The following is an 18,658-nucleotide window of genomic DNA, read 5'->3' on the forward strand; positions in this document are numbered from 1 at the left end:
TGGTGTTTTCTAGCTCTTTTGTGGGCTATAATTCTAGCAGCAATTCCTAAATGCTAATCCTTTTTCACATCTGCTGGTCATTTACCATCATGAAATCAGGCCACCTGTTTTCCAGTGGAAAAAGCACTGATGCTGGAGTCAGAGGACTTGAAGTTGGACTTGATACCTCTGAGCTACCTTCCAACTCAAGATCTCTGAATTATCAACTAAAAGTTATTTTCATGTATTAGAAATTGCTATGAAATAGTGAAGGCAGTAATCAAGCAATGATCAAAATTACTTATCAAATGATAAATCATGGAGTTCTATAAGATTGCCCTTTCCCCCCAAATTATAGAAATTTTTTTTCCAATAATTCTACAAATCTGACCACATATTTTTAAAAGGCAGATTGTAGTTTTGCAAGTAAATAGACTATGATAGTTGATGTGCCTTTAATTGGAAAAGGCCTGGGAGAAGAAGAAAAAACTCAGTATAAAGTGAAAATCACAAGTTTACATGTAATGGCTCACCCACCTTTTGAGATCTTTTCTCCTTTGAAAATATCAGAATTGGTTATATTCTGGTTTGGGACTGAAAACAACAAATAGAGTTTGGTTTGAATGAGGACTTAGTTCAAATGTACATCTGAAATTTAGCCAGTTCTATTTATGTGTTTGTTTTAGGATTATCCTATTTGGGTTGGACCCAAGAATAAGCTTTCTTTTATAAGCTGATACTTTTTTCTTAAAAGTCATATTAGATTTACTACAAATAAGCCCTTCCTCACCCCCCCCCCAAAAAAAAACCTCCAACACCACCACCTTTTCTTAGTTTATCTGCCTCATGATTGTTTAAGACAACTACAGGAAGTTAAGAAGAGCAGAAATAGGAATAATTATTAAATAGAAATAATCAATTTGATATAGTTGGAATATAGCTTATCCTTTTCAAACCAAAATTAGTAAAACTGAGGCAAAACAAAGAGTTCTTTTTAAACAACGATAACAATAACAACAAAAACCTTGACATATTTCTTAATGATTTGTTTAAATTTAGAATTCCATCATTTCAGATTTGGAAGGGACTTAAGAGGCCTTCTATTGCAACCCACATATGTATAATAACTCTGACAAATCATCATTCATCCTTTTCTTGAAGACCTCTACTGTGGAAAAACCTATTACCTTCTGAAACACTTTTTAGATAACTTTAATTATTAGAAAGTTTATCCTGATATCAAGTCCAAATCTGCCTCTAGGCTTCATCCCATTCATTGCTTCTGGTTCTAATATCTGGAGACCAAACAAAGCAAGTCTAATCTCACTTCCCTTAAAATACTTCAAGATGGCTGTCTTAAGAATTCTCACTCAGCAAAATAACCTTAAGCTAAAATAATAAAGCACAGAAAAGAATTCGGGCAATAATAATAATAATTTTTTTTTGGTAGGGCAATGGGGGTTAAGTGACTTGCCCAGGGTCACACACCTAGTAAATGTTAAGTGTCTGAGGCCGGATTTGAACTCAGGTCTTCCTGAATCCAAGGCCGGTGCTTTATGTACTGCACCACCTAGCTGCCTCCCAATAATAATAATAATATTAGGGGCAGCTAGGTGGCGCAGTGGATGGAGCACCGGCCCTGGATTCAGGAGTACCTGGGTTCAAATCCGGCCTCAGACACTTAACACTTACTAGCTGTGTGACCCTGGGCAAGTCACTTAACCCCATTGCCCTTACCGAAAAACAAAAAAACAAACAAAAAAATAATAATAATATTAAGAGCTAGCATTTATATTGTACTCTATGGTTTGCAACGGGTTTTATAAATGTCATTTGATTCTTACAATAACTATGGCATGTATGTGCTATTATTGTCATTTTGCAGATAAAGGAACCGAGCAAGACAGAGGTTTAAATTATTTTCCCAGGGTCACAGAGCTAGCAAGTATATGAGGCTGGATTTGAACTTCTGTCTTTCTTCCTGATTCCAAATCCAGCACTCTATCCACTAAAGAAGAAATTTTCATTGTGACCATTCATTAATTAAACAAGTTTGCCTCCCTTTAGGTGGTTTAATTCAAGATCATAGTTTTCCTGGGTTGTGTTGTTTTGATTATAAACAGACACACCTTCATCATTTGTAATTATGTACAAAATACTTTTTATTTATACCACTTGATGAAGTTCCATCCTCTCACATTGCTTGGTAAAGTTCCCCTCTAAAGAAATATATTCTTTTTTTTCTTTTGAAATGTGGGGTCATTTTTCAGGGTTGAAGTAATGATGCTCTCATCTGCTTTTCTTACCCCAGTATCATCTGTTAAACCTAAATAGTCACACCTTAACTCTTTTTATACCAATAAACAGAAAAAAACGAAGAAGAAGAACAAGAAGCAAAAATGGAACTGAAACGCAGACTCAGCAGAAAGGTGATAGACATGTTACAGTACATGCCTTTATGTCTTTGTGTGTTCATGTCATGTCCCTCCTTACCACTTAGCTCCCTACTTCCTTTTTTATATATATTTCATTTTCCCCCACTTACATGTTAAAACTTTTTTTAAACTATTTTTAAAGTTTTGAGCTCCAAAGTCTATCCCTCCCCTTCCCCTCCCTAAGATGGTAAGCCATCAGAGATAGGTTATACGTGTGAAATCATGTAAAACATTTCTATGTTAGTCATTTTGTCCAAGAAGACTTGAATTTTAAAAAAGAATGAAAGAAAATTAAAAATAGCATACTTCAGTTTGTCTTCAGTCAATATCAATTCTTTCTCTAGAGGCAGATAGTATGCTTCATCCTTAGTCCTTTGGGATTGTCTTGGATCATTGTATTGCTGAGAATAGCTATTTCTTTTATTCACATATGTCACTAAGAGGATTCTATCTAAACGTTCCCAATATTTATTTAGATGACATGCTAAGATCGTTCTGTGTTTATGAGGATCTACACATATGCTCACATACCCCCACCCATATATACATACCTATATCTATCCACAAAACAAAGTGTTTTCTGTTAATTTTATATTTAGTTACTTGGTATGTTTATGCAAGAAAATGTTTTTAATGGGCTTTACCTTTTTCTTTTTCTTTTTTTTCTTTTTTTTTTGTGGGGCAATGGGGGTTAAGTAACTTGCCCAGGGTCACACAGCTAGTAAGTTCTTTAAGTGTCTGAGGCCAGATTTGAACTCAGGTACTCCTGAATCCAGGGCCAGTGCTTTATCCACTGTGCCACCTAGCTGCCCCCCTTTAATGGGCTTTAAAAATAACTTTGCTTTTCCATAGAACCAAAGTAGAATTTTATGTAAACATTTGGATTCTTGGGATTGCAAGACCATTGATAGAAGATGTGAGTGAATCATGGTATATAGTGAATAGAGCACTACATTTTGAGTTAGGAAAGCCTGGGTTCAAATCCTGCCATAGACATTTAGTAGCTGCATAATCCGGACAAGATACTTAGCCACTTTATGCCTCAGTTTCCTCATCTGTAAAGTGAAGGGGTTGAACTTCATGGCCACTGAGGACCTTTGCAGATTTTAGTTGATGGTCCTGTGATCTTTTCTACTGCATGATCTAGCTAATCTGTTTTCCCTGGTAAAGTGTATTCCCAAAATAACCAAAAAAGAAAAATTATCTCCTGGAGCTCAGGCACTTGTTATCTCTAATGCAGCAGTTCTCGTACTTTTTGGTCTCAGGACCCCTTTGTACTCTAAAAAAAAAATTATTAAGAATACCTCAAAGTACTTTCGTTTATGTAGGCTATATCTATCAGTAGACTAGTTAGAAATTTTGGTATAAATCTATTTGGAAATTATTTATTATGAAAATACTTTTTACCTCATGAACCTCCTAAAAGAACTCCTCCCACCCAAGGGGTCACCAGACCACAAATTGAGAACCTCTGCACTAATTTATAAAAATAGGATTGTGATTAAAAACCAATTTTTCTGTAAACAGAAAAATAGAAATATTTTCAAAGTAAATCATATATATTTTATATGTATATTTTTGGTATCTGTATATTACATTATAAATAATTACATTATTATCATCATCAAAACAATAATGACAAGAACATGTAGCGTTTATATCACACCTTTAGTATTATGTAGCACTTCACAGATGTTTTCTCATTTTATCTTCACAATAACCCTGTGAGGTAGGTATTATTTAATATCCCCATTTCATAGATGAGGAAACTGGCACTAACAGATTAAGTGACTTGCCTTTGGTCACATAGTTATAAGTGCCTGTAGTGGGATTAGAATTTAGGTGTTCCTAAATCTAAGTCCTTGGTTAAACAATTTGTATTATATTTGTGATCACTATCCTTTGAACTTTTCCATCATTGAGTGGGGCCCCAAGAACTTTATCATTCTTTATTAATTTTACAGAGAAATAAATCCTTCTGATGAAAATGGTGCTGCAACTGTACTTTAAGATGATTTTATCACTAAAAACCATGTATTTACTAAACACTTTCTCAATGGATTATAAATCAAAGGAAAAAAAAGTTGAAATAGAGCTAGTTCCTTGTCTGAAAAAGGACACTGCTGGCTACCAGAGTCTCTAGAGATGCCCCTTAGGGACACTTTGATGACTGATCCCTTTCTTTTGTCACCAGCTGGGCAGATAAGATAATGAGGAATGAATTATTGATGGTAGCAGCCACTTATAAATATCATACCCATATTTGGTACCATCACAGAGCCCCACTGAAGGGATTGGGTCACTACCTTCTACCAAAAAATAAATCTGATCCCTTAATTTTATAGATGACTTAACCATGAATTACCCAGGGATGTTAAATCACTTGCCTAAGGTTATATGGATAGTCCAACTAGTAATAGGAATCTGGTCTCTAGTTTCCAGGACAGTGGTTGTACTTATATCATAATACCTTCTTAGAAGAATATCAGTTCACTGCTTCTAGCCTATAAAATCATAAGAGTCAGAGCTCAGAAGTCACCTACTTCAGTGGTGTCAAACTCAAATAGAAATGGGGGCCATTAAATGGTACATAAGATCCCCATGGGCCATGAATTAACTTAGAAAACTACTTATTAACATTATCTATGTTCAATTGTATTTTTATTTGTTTTGTTAAACATTTCCTGATTACATCTGGTTCTACCATACAAGCTGCATGTTTGACATCTCAGATCTAGTCCAATGCCCATAATCTTACAGATGAGGAGACTGAACCCCAGGGAGGTTAGGTGATTTGCCTAAAATCACATAAATTGAAGGCAATAGAGAGAGGATTTGACCCAGTTTGGGCTTTCTTTCCACTACACCATACATCAAGAAAAATGTACTGCAGTAATCTTAGATAAATTCAGGCTGTGACAAGGACTTCATAAAAATGAAGGAGCAGGGGCAGCTAGGTGGCACAGTGGATAAAAGCACCGGCCCTGGATTCAGGAGTACCTGAGTTCAAATCCGGCCTCAGACACTTAACACTTACTAGCTGTGTGACCCTGGGCAAGTCACTTAACCCCAATTGCTCACTAAAAATAAATAAATAAATAAATAATAAAAAATGAAGGAGCAGCAATATGCCTGGTTCTTCCTGTTTGAAATTAGTGTTATGACTCTTAATTTAGAAACACTCAGCATATATTAGAATATATTACTTTAGTAGTAAAGTCCCTTTAAGACTTGAACAGGCCAATTTCTCCCAATTTGTCAATGTCATTTCTACTCTTTCCTCAAGTTTGGCAAATTCCAGAGAAAATTAGCAACTTTTGTTATACTAAAGAGTGGATAGATAGAGTACAATTAACATAATTTAAATTAGATTGTGATCATTTTGTTGAACCAGTGTCTCAAAGGAGAAAACTGGTTGAGTAACTGTGTTCACAAAAGTATGAAACTCCCCATTACTGTCTTTTAAACAAGTCTCTAGCTGCTCTTTCCTTCTCTCCTGTGACATTCTCCTAACTCTAGCTCCACCTAATAAGTGCAGAGTTGCTAGAGTGTCCAGCTAGTGCTGGTAGAATAGGCACAAATTATAGGTGAAGCCAGGGTAACCTTATCCTATAAAAAGTTTTGCAGTGGGTAACAACTTTGCTGGGTATTTCTTTTCCCCAGGTTTGTGTGTGGATTATGGATTTATAATAATCAAGGTTAAAAATTTTACAGGTAGAAAAAATCAATCCATTTGGAACTGATAATATAGACAAAATATTATAACATGTTAACCCCCGAAGAGACTCTAGAGATCATCTGTTTTAACCTCCTTACTTTACAGATGAGGAAACTGAGGTTCAAATGTTAAAAGACTTGCTCAGAATCACATATCCAGTGTTTTCAGGCTCCCTACTACTCCCTCTGTTGTACCCTACTTCTTGGATCCTTATTTCCAAAATATTAGATTCTTTAAAATTTTTCATGTTTTCATTCCAAGAGTTTAGTCCCTAAACTAGCCTTCTTATTTCTGATCATTATTAGCATGTCATGTATCACTAATGACAGTGAAGACAGAGGCTTCACAGAACAGGGCATTTTAGAAAAAATCATAATATAGACAGTAACCAGAAGATTTTTCTAACTCATCTACAATGATGATTTTTATAGACTCAAAAACTAGGTCATGCTGCTTTCTGGTTCTTGTTAGAGAATCCCAAGGCACTGCCTTTTTTTTTTTCCTTTCTTGATACCTGAAAAGTGACCTGTTTAACAATAACTCTGAAGTGCTCTCTGTAGACACATCATTGCCCTGTGGCTGTACACTTTTGCTGAACCTCTCCTAATTTCTTCCTCTCTTATAGCTCAGTTTGAGACCAACAGTGGCAGAGCTACAAGCGAGAAGAATTCTGCGGTTTAATGAGTACGTTGAGGTCACTGATTCTCCTGACTACGACCGCCGAGCAGACAAACCCTGGCCAGACTAACACCTGCAGATAAGGCAAGAGCAACCAGTAGATTTATCTCTGAATCTATTTTTCCTTGAAAATATCAAACTATCCCTCCATATCCTCTTTAAATTTTTCCTAAAAAACTGTCATCTGTTGCCCTGGCAATCAATCTCATTTTCCCCAGGTTGTGTATGTATTATGGATTTATAATCCATACTAGCTCTACTCTTAATTCCATACCAGCAGTTGCCAAGACCACAGTGTCCAAGGGAAAGGGACTGGACTTGAGAATTCATTGATATAGGTTATTTTTCCATGAGCATATTCTCTTTATCAGTGTAGGCATCCACCCTCTCTACAATCCAGGTCTTCCTGTGTTCAAAGTTGGCTTCTCTGGCCCCTATGTCCAATCTGCTTCTCATACCATGGCCCCCAATTGTTTTTATATGCCCAAATTTGATAAAAATTTCTGTAGTGTTATGGCTTTATCATCAAAATTTCCAAGGAACTACATTCATCCAGTGTTTTAAACTAATCTATGACTGTAAAATTGATCTTTGGGCAGTTGGTATGTTCTTTCAGCTCACTAGGAAAGCACCTTTTGCTCTGAATGGCCTATACAATTTCTCAAAGTATATATTTTGCAACCAAAAATAGCAGTAGACATTGGAACAGCATGAGTGAGTGAATTTTACCAATAGTATATAATCTTTAATCATAGATATTCATCAGAGACATGGTATAGTCTCTTGGCCAATAGATCAACTTTGTGAGCTAGAGTCCACTGAATCACCTACAAAGGATCTCTAAATGTGTCTAAAGAAATGCAACTTTCCTTTATTACTTACCCTACTTTCATTCAAGATTAAAGGGCAAAGATTTGTACTAGAGTTACCAACACATTATCCTACCCATAATACTGGGAAATAAAGAGAAATTTGTCAACAGGAAAACTGCTGATTAAATATGTTGAAAAATTCTGCCGTACACAGAGGGTTCATTGATTAGCAACACTGATGTCAATTAATTACTGTAGCAACTACACCAAAAGTACTTCTTTTTGGCCATTTGTTTTCAGGACCCTGATCTCAGTGTTTCCTAGACATCGAAACAGTAAAGGACTACTTCCATTCTTAAATATAACGAATGTATGAATCTACAAGATAAGCATGTATGTTTCTCATGATCCATGGTCTCCCTGGTATCAGTGTTCCTTGTTCTGACATACATAGTAAAGCCTTCATGCCTTCCATTTTGTCAGTGCTCTCCCATGAATCCTCCTCTGACGTAGGCCATATTTCTTAGTTCTTTACTTCGAATGATGCTTTCTAATAAGATAATTGGATTTACAACTTGAATGGAATTCAACTTTTGCATTCTACAGATGATACAACTGATGCCTGGGTAAAATGGTAACAAAGGTAGCAAGCTGCAAAGCCAGTTTATCTCTCTTGATCTGTTCATCAGTTTATCCCATATGCTTATTATGTGACTGCCCCTCCTTCTTTGTAGTCATGCAAGTTATTCTTGATATTTCCAATGTTCCTGTGTAATCCAGCATGCAGTGGAAAGAGGCCTGGAATTTCAAGCTAGAAGACCAGGATAAAATTTCCAGCTCTGCTCCTTGCTACCTATTATAACCTGGTCAAAGGGACTTCACTCAGTTGAGTCTCATTTTCATCTGGAAAATAAGGGTTGGGCAAACCAAAGAGATAATAGATTCAGTCTTTTTTTTTTTTTTTAAGTGAGGCAATTGGGTTAAGTGACTTGCCCAGGGTCACACAGCTAGTAAGTATTAAGTGTCTGAGGCCGGATTTGAACTCAGGTACTCCTGACTCCAGGGCCGGTGCTCTATCCACTGCGCCATCTAGCTGCCCCATAGATTCAGTCTTAAAAAAAGAAATGAGAAGCTGAAACTAAAAGAATCAGAAGATATACAAAAGTTGTCTACGAGTTGTGCCAGAAACAATGTAGTAAATTCCAATGACACAGTAGTTAGTTGATAAAATCAGGAAATTTCAAGCATTTACTAAGCATCTACTAAGCATTTACTAATCATCTACTATGTGACAGACACCTTGCTTAGCACTAGGTATGCAAATAAAATTTTTTAAAAAACAGTCCTTGCTCTCAAGAAGCTTACAATCTAATTGTCGAGATAACATGCAAACAATTATAGACAAACAAGATATAGGCAGGGGTAAGTTTGAGATTATCTCATAGGAATGGCAATAGAAATAATGTTGACTGGGGCAGCTAGATGGTGCAGTGGTTAAAGCGCTGGCCCTGGATTCAGGAGTACCTGAGTTCAAATCTAGCCTCAGACAATTAACACTTACTAGCTGTGTGACCCTGGGCAAGTCACTTAACCCTCATTGCCCTGCAAAAAAAAAAAAAAAAAGAAATAGTGTTGACTGAGAAAGACTTATTGTAAGAAAAAGGATTTTAGCAGAGACTAGAAGAAAGCCAAGAGGTAGAGAGGCTGAAGGAGACCATTCCAGGTCTGGGAGACAACCAGTGAAAATATTTGTAGTCTGGACATGTAGTTAGAGTGCAAGAAACAGCAAGGAAGCTGGTGTCATTAGATCACAGAGTATGTGAGGTGGAGGAAAGTGTAAGAAAACTGGAAAGGTTAGAAGGGACCAGGTTATAAAGGGCATTAAAAACCAAACAGAGGGGTTTTGTTATTTTGTTTTGTTTTGGTTTTGGATCCTGGAGGTAATGGGGAACTATTGGAATGGAATGAATGAAGCAGTGGGGAGGTGATATGGTGATACTTGAGCTTTAGGAAGACCAGTTTGACAGTTGAGTGGAAGATGGACCAGAGCAGGGAGAGAATTATTTAAGGCAGGGAAGCCAACCAGAAGGCTTTTTTAGTCCAGGAGTAAGGTGATAAGGGCCTATACCAAGGTGTTATCAGTGGCCAAAGACAGAAGAGGACATAGAAGAGAGATGTTGTGAAATTAAAAACAATAAGATTTGGCAACTGATTGGATATGAGGGGTGAGAGAGTGAAGAGTCAAGGATGACACCTTGGTTGTGACCCTGGGTGACTGGGAGGAGGAGAGTTTAAAGAGCTGAGTTTTGAACATGTTTGTCCAGTAGGCATTTGGAAATGTGAGAATGGAAGTCAGGAGAAAGGTTAGAACTAGTCAAATGGATTTGGGGATCTTCAGCATAGAGATGATAAATTGAATCCATGGTAGCTAATGAGATCACCAAGTGAAACAAAAGAGAGGGAGAGGAAAAGAGCTTTGGGGGACACCCACAACTAATGAACTAAGCCTGAATGAAGACCCATAAAAGAGTCTGAGATGGACAGACAGGTAGGTGGAGAGGTAGGAGAGAGTATTATCTCTCTTTCCTTTTTTTTTTTTTTTTTTTTTTTTTGCTGGGCAATTGGGGTTAAGTGACTTGCCCAGGGTCACACAGCTAGTAAGTGTTACATGTCTGAGGTCAGATTTGAACTCAGGTCCTCCTGAATCCAGGGTCAGTGCTCTATTCACTGTGCCACCTAGCTGCCCCTGAGACTATTATCTCAAAAAAAACATAGAGAGAAGAGAGTATCAACATTAAGAAAGTGATCAACAGTGTTAAAGGATGAAGAGGAGGAATCAAGAAGTGTGAGGACTGAGAAAAGGCCATTAATTTGGCAGTTAAGAGATCCTTGATAACTTTGGAGAAAACCGTTTCAGTGCAATGATGAGGTCCGAAGGAATGAAGGAAACACATATTTATTATGTACCTACTATGCACTAGGCTAGGTGCTAAAGGCATTACAAATATATCATGCAATCCTCACAACAACCCTGAGAGGTGAGTGCTATTATCCCAATTTTACAGTTAAGGAAACTGAGGCAACCAACAGTTAAGCAGCTTGTCTGGTATTTCACGGCCTGATTTGAATTCAGCTCTTCCTGACTACTGTCCAAGCACTCTATCCAGTGGGCCACCTAGCTGCCTCTAAACTAGACCAGAGAGTTAATACTGAACAAAAAAGAAGCAGAAGCATCAATAGTAGATGACCTTTTTAAGAAGTTTAGCCAAAAAAAGGAAAGGTATTAAATAGTAGCTAGCAGGGTTGGATGGATCAAATGAGGGTTTTTTGAAGATAGGGGATACGTAAGTGTAGTTGAAATCATTAGGGAAGCACCGAGTAGACAGGTAGAGATTGAAGATTAGTAAATGAGTAGGGATGCAATCTAGTGAAGAAAGTAAGATGGAATGGTATTAACTTGTGTAGGTTAGAGGGGTTTGCATTGGTAAAGAGAAGGGCTACTTCTTGTAAGATAGGTGAAGGAGGGGGGACAACTAGGTAGTGCAGTGGATCAAGCACCGGCCTTTGATTCAGGAGGACCTGAGTTCAAATCTGGCCTCAGATACTTGACACTTACTAGCTATGTGACCCTGGGCAAGTCACTTAACCCTCATTGCCTTGAAAAAAATAAAAATAAATAAAAATAGAAAAGACAGGTGAAGGAGAAATGAGGCAAGATATCTGAGTTATGTAAGATGAGGAGGAGGGATATATACAAAATAAATACATGGTTATAAGAGAATCAGAAAATGCCTGTTGAAAGAACTGGATAATGAAGAGAACCTTAAAGGGAGCTGTGGGATTCAGGAGGCAGAAGTGAGGTGAAAGAGCATTCCAGGAATGGGGAATAGTTTGTGAAAAATCACAGTAATGACTCATGGAATGTCCTGTGTGAATAGTCCCAAGAGGGCCAGTTTGGCTGGAGTGTAAAGTGCATGACAGAGAGCAATGGGTAACCCTATTGTAAAGCTACTATGCAGCCAGAGAGGAAATGGGTTTGGATGTGCAGTCAAAAACCCTTAGCCAATAAATGCTCTCAACAGAAATAGGAAAATCAGGAGGAGGGAAGGAAACTAATGAGTTCTGTTTTAGACACTGAATTTGAGATGCTAAGGGATGCCAAGGTGGAGATTTTAAAGCAAGTAGCTGGAGATGTGGGACCTAGAGCTCAGGAGAGAATGGAGGGCCAGATAAGTAAATTTGGGAGTTATCTGGAGACTCGAACAAGCCATACAATATTCTTCCTGTGTTTAGATTTCCTTGGGGGCAGCTAGGTGGCGCAGTGGATAAAGCACCGGCCCTGGATTCAGGAGGATCTGAGTTCAAATCCAGCCTCAGACATTTGACATTTACTAGCTGTGTGACCCTGGGCAAGTCACTTAACCCTCATTGCCCTGCCAAAAAAACAAAACAAAACAAAACAAACAAACAAACAACTAGATTTCCTCCATAACACTGGCCAACACTTTAAAGAAAAGTGTGTCTCCTCAGTTTATACTATGCTTTATATTGATACTTAGATCACTGAATGAAGTTATCTGTTATATCTTGCATTTTATCATATGAAACCATTGTTTTAGGAGAGCCCTTCCAGGCTGTGTTTTGCATCATCATGGAAAGTTGTTTTTGTTACAAAAGACCAAAAATTATATGTGGTCTGTTGCACAAGACTGTATACAAGAGCCTGCCCATGTTCATTAGCATGTTCATTATCGATATTCTTGTTTACATGGATTACAACATTCTTACAAAAATGTTATGGAGATAAGAAAGTACCCAAATGAATGGCTCATTGGTTACTCTTGTCTTCTCTGGTACTAATACTGCCAATATTTTTTTCATCCTTTGGAGTTTTTACCTCTTTGAGATACTTTGAACGATGCTATGAAAGATACTATGAATGACCCGTGACCTATGAATACCCTTAAAATTGTATTCCATCATGTTCTTCTAGTGTGTATATTTGATCAGATTCAGCTACTATGGTTACCATTTCCATTTCCTTACATAACACATTAGGTACTTAAGGTTGTGGAATCCCATGGTGGTCATTCTATTTCGATCATTGAATAAAATTGTTGGCTATAGAAATTCTTGCAGATGTGTTCCATTTCATGTCTATTTGTTGTCTGCCTCTCAGTTTCATCTATAAATATTTTTCAGATGACCTGGCTTAGCTGTTTTAAGCCTAGCTTTCTCTAGGCTTATTTTCCATTCCGCTCTTTTGTACTTTCTAAAGCGTTTCATCTCATAACCTATCATTCTCTATAGTGTTTTGAAAATAAATTTGGATTCTACCCTGGCACTGTCCTTACTTGACACCTCCCTCCTTGGCACAGAGATTAAGCGTTTCTTGGCTAAGTCCATTTCTGAGTTCTTAGAGCCCAAACATTTGTTATGTGTCAGTGAGTCTTCTCTAAGAAATGGTGATAATGAAATCTGATGCCCTTATTTTTTTCTATTTCCTATTTTTTAGGAGTCAACTGCTTTTTAAAATCGGCCAATTGAGGGTAGCTGTAATTGTGTGTGTGTGTGTGTGTGTGTGTGTGTGTGTAAAATCTTTGAGCTTCCTCTTTTAATTTTGCATTTTTGACCTTTGTTATAAGCAATCAATGGTGAACAAAGTCAGATGTTTCTGGAATGACTCAAATCTGTATCCATCCATCCCTCTCTGCCTGCCTCTCCCTTCCCCCCCAGCCATCCCTTTAAATATGCTAATTTTCATTTAGGGTTTTTAGTTTAGTTTTGATTTTTTTCAATTTGGTTTTTCATTAAGTCCAAAATTTAAAACGTATGACTCTTATTGAGGAAGGACCCATTCATCATACATAGGCATGAGGTTTCTAAGTAATCTTAAACCTTGACTTCTTTAATTTCTTAATCTCAAACAACATTTCTTTTTGGGGGGGGATAATTAATCATTTTATTAATTATGCTAGCATATAATCAATTAAAAGGGGTCAGTCACAGTCTCAAATGCTAAAGACCCTTCATGGAATCTACTCAATGCTTATATGCCCTTGGATCAAACCATATTTCCACCATAATTTTCATCTTCTTCTGTGTTTATCTTTTATATTAAAGTCATAAATTCTGTAAAGATTTTAGTGTCATTATCTGTTTTGGGTGTTTCCATGCCCAAAGAATTTATTACTAAGTGACTGACCTCATCTCCTTGTGATGAACATCTTTGTTTTTAGCTTAGGTTCATCTTTCCAATGCCCATACTCCATAGTTTTTTAGCTCATCTTACAATGTAATTTTAATTGAAAATGTAGTTGTGTTCTTAGTGAACACTTGATTGGACTTATGAAGAAATTCGATTTAAAGGATTTGTAGCTTCCAACTCTGGATCATGTCTCCGTTCTTTCTCTTTCCCTAAATTGTATCACCCACTCTACCAGATGTTCTTGCTTATCTTAGTGATCAAATCACGGTGTTTTTCTCTCTTACTACCACCTCTTTTCCAAATTCAGAACCTATATTTGTTGAGGAAGAGTGTAAACATTTGAACCTTTTTCAAAAACATTATAAAAATTGGTAAAAATAAGGAGCTAATTATTTCAGCTTATTATTCTGGAGCTATAGTTATAGATTGATAGCTATAGGGTGATGTGGGTCTATATCTATCTATCATCTCTCTATAGGTCTATACCTGTCATCTGTCTTGTAGATATTGTTGAGTGTGCATTATATTATTTTAAATATTTTTATGTAGGCAAAGTGTGGCTCACCATAAATATACTGAGTGACTTAGGTTACCTGGTCTTGTTTCTGCTAGCATGTATGTGTTGGGGGCGGGGTGGGGGGGGCATGTGAGAAAGAAAAAGAGATGGGTAGAGATAAAGAAGCTATGAAGAGTACATTTGAAAGAGAAGAAATAAAGAGGTTGGAACAGAGTTGGACCACAGTACACCATCAGGATTTGGGGTTAATCTATATAATCTATATTATAGCAATTACACAGAACTACTGCTGGGCCCAGAAATACCCTTACCTTCTCTAAGTTCCAGAGACAAAGCATTACATGCCAAACATTCCAGACAGAAGAAGGGAGAGTTCCAGAGAGCCAAGTTACTCCTTAATAATTAGTTGACATAGGGGCAGCTAGGTGGCTCAGTGGATAAAGCAGTGGCCCTGGATTCAGAAGGAAATGAGTTCAAATCTAACCTCAAACACTTGACACTTACTAGCTGTGTGACCCTGGGCAAGTCACTTAACCCTCACTTGCCCCCCCCCCAAAAAAAAGTGCTTGCATTATAGAGTCAGGGTACCTCCTAAAAAAAAAAATTAGTTGACATAGAGGCAGCTAGGTGGCACAGTGGACAGAGCACCGGCCCTGGAGTCAGGAGGACCAGAGTTCAGATCTGACCTCAGACACTTAACACTTACTAGCTGTGTGACCCTGGGCAAGTCACTTAACCCCAATTGCCTCACCAAAAAAAATGCGTTGATATCCCACCAAAAAAAGGGGGGGGGTGCAGCTAGGTGGCGCGGTGGATAAAGTACCGACTCTGGATTCAGGAGGACCTGAGTTCAAATCCAGCCTCAGACACTTGACACTTACTAGCTGTGTGACCCTAGGCAAGTCACTTAATCCTCATTGCCCCACAAAAAAATAAAAATAATTAGTTAGCATTTTTTAATCTGTTATCTCATTTGATCCTCACAGCAATATCCCTGTGAGGTAGATGCTTTTATTATCCCCATAAAACAAATAAGTAAATGGAGTTAGACAGAAGTAAATTGATTTGCCCAGGGTAACACAGTTAGTATCTGATGAAGGTTTGGAACTCCGGTCTTCCTGATTCTAAATCTAAAATGCCTACTGCTGTGTCACCTAGCTGCCTTTTAAGGTAAATTGAGTAGGCCGTTAAGGCTGGTCCTCTCCTACACAATATTTTTGCGTGCACACATGTATGTTTTCACACACACTTACCCTATCATCACCAGTGAGTACCCAATTACAAAGCTCTGAATGAGCATCTCTTTTATCAAGGGACCCAGGATTAGGGCAACTATGTCAGCAGAAGGGGACAAGTGCTAAGGACAAAATACATGGCAGATGAAAGGCTCCAACTCTAGGCATATTCCTTGGGATCTTCTCTGTTCAGATCTGATGTGGGGTAGAAGTGGAGCGCTAAGCTCCTTTCAACTACAAAACTACATGGGTTTCATACACATTTTGTGGGTATAAGTAAGCTCCACCCTTGCCACATTTTCTTTCCCCCATTCCCTACTCTTAGTGGCCTCATCTGGGACATCATGAGCCCATAGAATTTCTGTCCTTAACACCTAGAAGTCCCACTAACCAGAAAAGTTCCACATTGTAATTTGCTTAGCCTGTTGCTCAGACATTCCAACCCTGTGTTCTATAGCTCCTAAGGCTTCTGAGTTCCCAACTTTATGTTATTTAGACTTTATAACTTACAGAGCAATTATGTAGGAATTGATATTGTGTTTTCTCACTTTTCCTGGTTATATCCTCAATGTTCTCTTTTCCATTCATGACTATAAGACGAGATGGAGAAAATAAGTTTAGACTACATAATATCATTTAGAACTAAAGATGTAGCTCTGCTACTGCTATTGCAGTTGAAGGCCCAGAGTGCTGTTAAGGGCTAAAATTCTAGCTAAACTGTCTAAAATATCTAATGAGTGGTCGCCAATAAATTATAAGCTTTAGCAAGAGTTAGACTTTTAAGCATTTATTAAGGAGAATAAGAATTTGGTAAAGAGAGAGAAAGGCCTAGATTCCTATCTATTAAAGGGAGAGCACATTTCTATCTCCGCTCTCCACCAGAGTCCAAAGGAAAGAGAGCGAGACTGATCGCCAGTCTCTTCCTTCCTCCTCCCACTAGCCCGCGTCACTTCCTGACGCCAAAGAAAAGACTCCTGGTCTTGCCCTCAAAGACCTTCGCTTCATGAGCGGAACTCTTCTACAGTAAGTCTCCAACAGGTGGCGTCATTCCAATCGTTACAGTTCCCCGCTTTGTTCCCTCAAGAAACGGTACGTTTCCTTGATGAAACAGTGCTATGGGATGCTTCTAAGTTCAGTTTGGGGATATGTCAGTTTCCTCATCATTCTTGGCAGAAGCTTATTTGCCTTTGCTGAGACCCTGGGATTTAGTCAGTGACAATAAAAACAAGGAAGTTTTTAGAAAACCTAAAATTTTCCCCTAACACCAGTCTTTATGATTATCTCACTGAGAAAGGGCAGGGAGGGGGATTGTTATCTTTTCTCTGCCAGAAGACACAAGAAAGTCTATTCAAAAACACCTCTATATTTTGCCACTACACAGTTGGAAACTCAAGTCTTAAAGAAGAATCAGGAACAACTATGGGAGACTGACACCTTCAGTTGGCAAGAGGGTAAATCATCAGCTTTACTTATGTTTTTAAGGATAGTAACACTCATTCAAAATAACTTTCCAGTTGTCTCCAGCCACTTCTGTATGGAAAACGCCTATCTCTTTTGTCCTCTGGTGGCAGTTGACAACAGATATATCCATGCAGAACCAGAATGGTTTCTGAACCACCCTGAAGGGCTCTCATGAATTCAGTTTTTTCTACCACTTATTTCTTAGAGATGATGTCTAGTCAAAAGAAAAGAAACTATTTGCATCTTTGCCAGCTGGGGCTTCACTTAACTTAGTTCATCTACAGGCAATCTGGAAGAATTGTATGCTTTGGTCATGACATACCTCCTTAAGAACCCACAAAAGGGAAGAGAACCCCTTGGGTTATATAGAGCTGACTCCAGTTCAGCTAACTACCAGGCTGCTCTTCCATTGAGGACAATGAGTTTGGCCTGCTTCTGTATCATTGCTTCACTTTCTATCCCTCTGTTTTCACAGAGATATCCCCAAAACAGCTGGTAGCTTAATTTGTATTCTCACAAAGAAAAGATTAAAATTAATAGCAATGCTAAGGAGCTTCATTTGAGGGGCTTTGGGGGGACAGAGTAGAAAAGTGGTTCTGTTTATTATTTTTAAATAATCCAATGCTGATAATAAAAGAGGGAGAAATGACCACTGTGAGACTATAATACTTAATTAGCACTAGATTTTTGTGAAGCTATTGCCCAAAGGATTGAGAGATATTGTACATGAAGAATTCACTAACAGACAGGAAATGGTAGGCCATCTGGTTAAATGAAACATTGCCTGAATCTCCAAGATAATGAGCTGATCTATATCTAATAACATGGCTTTTTTTTTTTAATTTAAAAGATCTTTCCATATCCCAGTTACTTATACATATAACTTTTTATTATTCATGTAATTTATTTTCTCTTTGTTTAACATTCTTTTAATTACCTGGGGGATATGTGGTGAAGGTTGAGGCAAGAAAATGAAAAACAACCTGAAAAAGTACATATGCATGTGCACACGCATACACACACACACAGACACAGAAGTTAAATTCTCACATGTTATTGTTCAGTCATGTTCAATTCTTTATGACCCCATTTGGGGTTTTCTTGGCCAAAATTCTGGAGTGGTTTGCCATATCCTTGTCCAGCTCACTTTACAGATGAGGAAACTGAGGCAAACACGGTTAAGTGACTTGCCCAGGGTCACACAGCTAATAAGTGTCTGAGACCAGATTTGGACTTAGAAACATGAGTCTTCTTGACTCCAGGCCCAACATGGTATCCACTGGGCCACCTAGCTGCCCTGCCATATTTTCATATGCTCAAGGCAAAATAAAAGGCACAAAATAAAAGGCACAAAATAAAAGGCAGAAAACGGTCTCATTAAGTTGCTGGTTGTGAATTTAAATGAAGAGTGTAATGTATCAGAAAAGAAGCAAGAAGAGTTCCTTGGTGACATTTTTTTCGAGAACAGAAGCAGTAGGTAGCTTGAAACACGGCCTCTAACTCTCAGTAGTATTAAAGAGCAGTGTAAAAGGTATTGGGGGCAGCTAGGTGGCGCAGTGGATAGAGCACCAGGCCTGGATTCAGGCGTACCTGAGTTCAAATCAGGCCTCAGACA

General features: G+C 37.9%; 1 protein-coding gene across 1 annotated transcript in view; it reads left to right on the plus strand.

Moving 5' to 3' along the window:
- Window positions 1-18,658, plus strand: part of PHACTR2 (phosphatase and actin regulator 2) — a 164,402-nt gene that overhangs the window by 129,042 nt on the left and 16,702 nt on the right. Inside the window, 3 exon segments of the mRNA XM_044003499.1 lie at window positions 2,347-2,408; window positions 6,758-6,869; window positions 6,872-6,894. Coding sequence (XP_043859434.1) covers window positions 2,347-2,408; window positions 6,758-6,869; window positions 6,872-6,894 — 197 coding nt within the window.

The sequence above is a fragment of the Dromiciops gliroides genome, chromosome 4 (assembly GCF_019393635.1).
Source record: "Dromiciops gliroides isolate mDroGli1 chromosome 4, mDroGli1.pri, whole genome shotgun sequence".
Taxonomy (NCBI): Eukaryota; Metazoa; Chordata; class Mammalia; order Microbiotheria; family Microbiotheriidae; genus Dromiciops; species Dromiciops gliroides.